Raw genomic sequence first — 6,600 nt, forward strand, 5'->3', positions numbered from 1 at the left:
TAGAAATCATTCTTCCAGAAGTACACCTTGATTAATGAAAGAGCAAACAAAAGAATTCTTCATTCCTGAAATTTAACCTAAATTCAGTGGCTAATGTTATCTTGTGATTTTACCCCCATTACACCTTTTTACTCTTTGATCCTCTCCCTAGCAGGATAACATGCCTCATTTACTCTCTGGAGCCTATCGTGTGAGGTTAGTTACTTCTAGTTTGCCAAAAGATAAGATAAATGATTCCATGACAACCTTTAAGCCTATATCTTGCATGTCTTGATTTTGTACTTATTTGTCTGTATATATGATAAATGACTGCTTTTCAATGCATCCAAAATTTAGGACTTTCTGAATGAACTCTGAAAAAGAAAACAATCTTAGGGGAAAAAAGTCTGTCTAAATTATTGGTTTTTTATTGATATTATTTGAAGATATTTACATTTGTGTGGCTTTATCATTACCTATTACTAATTTTTTTAAGCATAGATTTATATTACCAAAGATTTGACTTACTGAAGTCTTGCCGGTGGTTAACAGAATGAAGTGAGGGTTTGACCTTCACATCTGGACTTAAGTTATGTCTCATTTAATGTTTCAGGGTTATTAGATGATCTTTGAGAATAGAAATTCGTTCTGAAAATGACCCCACAGTGAAATATATCAACATAATTGAAAACATGTAAGTATTTTATTATTTTATTATAATAAGGTTGGATATCAATAAATATTTGGTGAACAAATTTAATCTTTTCATTGCAAATAGGTACTGTAAATTACATACAGTTTATTATAAAAGAAACAATATTTGAAGAGTTAGAATTACAAATATAAACATTGATTGGTTCATAAGATATTGGAAATATTCAGCACACTCATAGGAGTGCTTTTGCTCCACAAACCCTCATATTCCCAGCCTCCTCCCCCCCACACACACTTATAATAACCCTGATACTGGCACTTTAAGTATGGCATGTTAAATGAATGGGAAGTAAAGAATTGAGGAAATAGTACACATAATTCAAGCAAAACAAGATGTCTTAGCCATACTTATTTATTTATTTCAAAATAAAATGGAGGTACTTATTTTAGCCTCACTAATCACCTGAATCATTATCTTAATTCTTCATTTTGCTTTGCATGTGTAGACCTCAACAATGACTAAAGAATAAAACAAAGAACAGAAACCATTCCCTTCAACACCCAAACCTCAATTCCCTAATTAGAACCATATTTCCTCTTGATGAGAGTTGAGTGTTTATAGCATTATATTGATGTGCCTTATCAAAATAGATAGCTTCTGTTTGTTGTAGGTGTAAATTATAACTTATGAAACATATTACTTTTCATTTATCAATTACTTTCCTTTGAATATATAATTCCAGGGAAATTTAACTATATAAATTAGGTGCTTTAAATAATCATCATCATAAATTACCTAGGATAAATCAGTGCCCTTTTTTCCCCTGAAAGTGTTTCCATGCCAGTGCATTTGAGTTTCCAAAAGGAACACCAAATGTTTTTATTAGATGGGCATTTCTATATTTTGATAAGTTTAATTAAAAATCCTTATTTGAGATCTATTATTTTTCAGAGTAATTGTTTAAAAAAGAAAATTGTTACTGTATTAGTATAAGAAATAATTTTGGAGGAAAAATAGGTTATGTTTTAGAATATGTTTTATTGTTACATGTTATCAATTGCAATAAAATTTGAATTTCATAACAGGTGATATATGATTGTCAAAAAACAGGAGTTACCATTATACTAAGGATGTGGATATACTTGATTTCTGACTACTCAAATTGGAATGGGGATTATGTGTGTACAAATGCATTTAATACACATGAGATCAGAATGCCCAAAGCAAGTCATTTCTATTCCTAACACAAGTGACAGAGTACAATCTATATATCCTTTATACTTTCATCTCAATTTAAATGCAGCCATAAAGCAAGTTCTCATGCCTGACGTACTTACAGTGTCTGGCAGGACTCTATAAAACACTTTGATTGTAATCCAGAGTTTGAACCAAAAGCAGGTATTAGACATAACTGGTGGAAGTCTTACTAAACATTGTCACGTTCCTTCGCTTCTCTGTGTGTGGCACACAATACCCAGGGGCTGGATATCTGAGCCTTTGCTGCTTTCTGTTGCAACAGCAGAACCCACAGAGCAGACCCCCTGCAATGGAAAGGACGGCGGTGCTCGCCCAGCCGAGGAAAAGGGCTGCTCCCAGCTCTCGTTTCTGACCCACGTGGATGGCTGGGTTGTAGAAATCCCTGATGATGATGTTGGCTGTCCAGCACACTGGAATCAGAACGAAGATGCCGGTCAGGATGAAGAGGATCCCCGAAGTCCCTAGAAGGTATGCTTTGGCCTTCTCGTTAGAGCCGGTGCACTGGATCTGCTTCATGCCACAGATGCCAAGGAGCAGAGCGACGAAGGAGAGAGCAACTGCCACACACATGAGGGCGCGCGCTGCTTCTAGGACAGGTGGGAGCGCCAACAAAGAACTATAGAATTTGCACTGCAACCGGACCTTGGCTTGTCGAATGCAGTTCATCCAAAGCCCTTCCCAGAGCCTTTCAAAAACAATAATGTTGCTGCCAATAAAAGCCGATACCCTCCACTGAGGCAGAAGGGTTGTGGCAAGAGTCCCAACCACGCCAAGGAACCCAAGAACCAGACCAGCAATCTGCAGGGGATAAAAGGCCATCGCCTCTCCTTTGAAGACTGAGCCAATCTGGAAGGGTAGAAGCTGCTCGAAATCCTGAACTTGGATGAGGCCTCTGAGTCTACATCAATCTCTGAAGAGGTTCTCCACGGTTACTGCCCATAACGCTTTAGTTGAAATCAGCAACAGTGAGTGAACTTGGCCTGACTAGAAGTACCTGTTGTAAATGCATGCTGCCTTTCTACACAGACATTCATCTCTGTATGGATTATTTACTAGTCATATATAATTGTTTCCCAGCCAATAAGAAGGTAGTCAGAGGTGTGTCAAGAAATACTGCATTCAACTTTGGTATTCCTCTTATTATTATTGTCTTAGCAGTGTTGTAATTAAGTGTCAGAGCTCCCATTGTAGATTGCTAATTACAGAGTTGAAAACTTCCTGTTGGAAAAGCACTCTGAAAAAAAAAAAAAAAACAGGCATAAATATATATATTAAGTCACCACTGGAGACAGCACCAAAACCTTGCTAGTTCTTTGGAGAGTAATTGAGAAACACTGTGTACTTTGGATGATCTATTGCTTTCTTCTAATCTAAGCCACTTTTGTGCTTGCTTTGGCAGCACATATACTAATCTAAGCCACTTTTCTTTAGTGAGGTTAGTCAATTCTAGTTTTAATAAAGACTTCTGGATATGAAGCAATGTTTAGGTATTAGTTTTAAGATGTCTGCTATAACCACTGATGCTTTATAAAATGAAGAGTCCTAAAAAATTCAGATTTCAGTTTATTCTTTTTTTAAAGATTTTATTTATTTATTTGAGAGAAAGAGTATATGAGCATGAGCAGGAGGGAAGGAACAGAGGAAGAGAGAGAAGCAGGCTCCCCCCTGAGCAGGAAGCCTGATGTGGGGTTCAATCCTAGGACCCTGAGATCATGACCCAAGCTGAAGGCAGATGCTTAACTGAGCCATCCAGATACCCCAAGATTTTAGTTTATTCTTTTTTTTTTTTTAAAGATTTTATTTATTTATTTGACAGACAGAGATCACAAGTAGGCAGAGAGGCAGGCAGAGAGAGAGGAGGAAGCAGGCTCCTCGCTGAGCAGAGAGCCCGATGCGGGGCTCGATCCCAGGACACCGAGATCATGACCTGAGCCGAAGGCAGCGGCTTAACCACTGAGCCACCCAGGCGCCCCATTTTAGTTTATTCTTAAGATCCATATAAGCACAACAAAAAGAAGCAGTCCTTATAATTGAATTTACTGGTAATTATTATATTTGTTAAGTAACACTTTGTCTCCAGGCGAAAAAAATGTCTCGTATATAAACTTCCATTAGCTGTTTGTTCAATGGCAACTTGAAATATATCACATTTATCAAAGCTGAAAATGCATACTTCACTTTATAGAACAATTAAAAGTGGCTCTTTGGACTACCTATGCAATCACTTAATTTCTGATAATAGAAAAACTTTTAGAAATAGAAGGTATTTTCAAAGTTATCAGGCTTAAGTCTCTCATTTGCCAAATGCAGAATGTGAGGTCTTCAGAGTGCTTGGCTAGGCTAGCTATGTGGTAATGATCTAGAAATAAATCCAGTCTCTATCTTACCATGCTTATGCCCCTGACTAATCGACTCAAAAGGGAGAGGGAGATATGATTTTCAAGCCTTTTCATATGAATGGGATTGAGCCTGAAATTAATTCTACCTTTCAGTAGTTTTATAAATAATTTGCAAAGCAAGCAACTGAGGCAGTTTCAAAGTTCAAGAATCAAGCTGTCATCCTTGACTGCCACTTCTCCATCACTGCCCAGAGACCACAGGTGCTTAATGTGGGAAGTGTGGACCTTTTCCCATTTTCTTTCATATTCTATCACAAGGAATCCATTTCAGGGATGAAAACTATTCAAAAAGGAGCACACCACATATATTCCAGCTGGGAGACATTGCAGTTTGCAACAGGTCTGCCATCTTAGTCATCCACGGTCCAAGAGCCAATGGAAGGTCCAATACAATCCATATTTAAAGAGCCCATTAATTGAATAGGAAATATGGAAACCTTGAGATTTTAAGATGGGTGATCTATCTACCTATTTTCTATCAATCACCTATCTTTGTTGTTGCTGCTGTTTTAATACCATTCTAGACCAAGTGAGAACTCCTTCTTTGAGTAATGTGAATCATTGAGGAAACAGATGGCTTCTGTGTAGTTCATAGTTTCTTAACACCAGCTCAGAAGGCAGGGTTTTCTCTGCCTTTGTTCTAGCTTTCTGAAACACATGATTATCCATTCTCAACCTGAAGGAATTTGCCAACATTACTCTGACTTGTCCTTCCATCACCTCGTCTGTGTTCTATTTCCTCTTCCTCATTCTATCTCACTTTAAATCCCATCTTCAAACCCGGAAGGTTCCAACTTATTGTTCTTTCCCAATTTTTAAATTTTTTCATGAGATAGAATATCTGGTCTGTATTAAAGAACAAATGTTTACTTGGAAAATGGAGGTACATCCTGATTATAAGAATAATCTGAGGAACATAAATAATGTAGGAGCTTCTGTTTTTGGTCCCTCACAGTCAAAGCCAATTCTCAACACTGGCTTTCCTTTCTTGCTTTAAATTTAAAAAGATATATTGTTTACCTTTCCAATTTTCCATGACTCTTAACCCCTTCTACTTCCCCAGGGCCTCCTATTCCATTGACAATTCCCTCCCTTCCTTGTAATCCACTTATATTTCCACTGCTCCAACATGGAAGTCTGCCTTCCATCACCATGTTAAAACCTTCTTAGAAATTTGACAGACTTTCTAACCTCCTTCAAATAACACTTTTATACACTTGTCTCATTTGCTTTTCTGTAGAGGCTGAAAGAAACCACCATCTTCTAACTGAAGCAATAAAAAGCAAATGCTTTGGAGAAGGACTTGTTTCAGCCTTGGTTTGATGCTTTAGCCATCAGCTGGTTATGTAACACAGCTTCACTCCTCCTTATACCACTACTCTTCCTTCCCTTCCTTCCCTCGGGTGTTGATCCCAAGAGCACTCATAGTAAGAAAAGTGCACCCTAACCTCCACCTCAGAGATTGCTTCACAGGAAACCCTACCATTGATTGACACCATATTCTAATTTATTTAAAGTATTTCCTACTGGAGATGCCTGGAATGTTCAGTCAGTTAAGCATCCAACTTTTGGTTTTGACTCAGGTCATGATCTCATGGTGGTGAGATGGAGTGCCAGGTCGGGCTCCCCACTCAGATTGGAGTCTTGCTTCAGATTCTCTCTCCATCTACCTCCGCCTCTGCTCTTTCTCCTTGCCCTCTCTCTAAAATAAACAATAAATAAATAAATAAATAAATAAATAATAAAATCTTCGATAAATACTTCTTGTTATAACATTGCTATTCCAACTTCAACCACTCTCATATGAATCAACTCAGGGATATTTTATTACTCTCTTTGCCTCTGGTCTTACTCCTGTATCATCGGTACTGCACTGGGGACCACACAGAGCTTTCTGAATCAAATTCTGAACATGCCACCACTTTGCTTAAATTCTTTTAATAGTTCTCCACTTCCTCCAAGATAAAATCCAAATACCTTAGCATGGTGCAAAAGACCAATTCTTGGGCTGGCTCCCACTCAACTGTAAAACTTATCTTCTGACCATGACTCCCTTCCATGCCTTCATGACCTTATGCTTTAGTTATGGTAAATAATAAACAAGTGATTAAAAATATATGTAATTATAAATTGAGATATAGCTACAGGTTAAAATAATACAGAGTATAGAAAAAATAAGGTATATATATTGATAATATAAAGAGGTGAGGCCTTAATTTTAATTAAGAGGTAAAAGAAATTCTGTCTGACAAAATAATACTTAACCTATAACCTGAAGCTTGAGTATTAGGTCATCAGGTAAAGAGTGAG

General features: G+C 37.4%; 1 protein-coding gene across 1 annotated transcript; it reads right to left on the reverse strand.

The window, feature by feature from the left end:
* Positions 1-2,035: 2,035 nt before the first annotated feature.
* Positions 2,036-2,710, reverse strand: CLDN17 (claudin 17). The gene has a single exon (XM_059165279.1). The coding sequence runs from the start codon at positions 2,708-2,710 to the stop codon at positions 2,036-2,038; it is 675 nt and encodes a 224-aa protein (XP_059021262.1).
* Positions 2,711-6,600: the final 3,890 nt, after the last annotated feature.

This window comes from Mustela lutreola, chromosome 2 (assembly GCF_030435805.1).
Source record: "Mustela lutreola isolate mMusLut2 chromosome 2, mMusLut2.pri, whole genome shotgun sequence".
Classification (NCBI taxonomy): Eukaryota; Metazoa; Chordata; class Mammalia; order Carnivora; family Mustelidae; genus Mustela; species Mustela lutreola.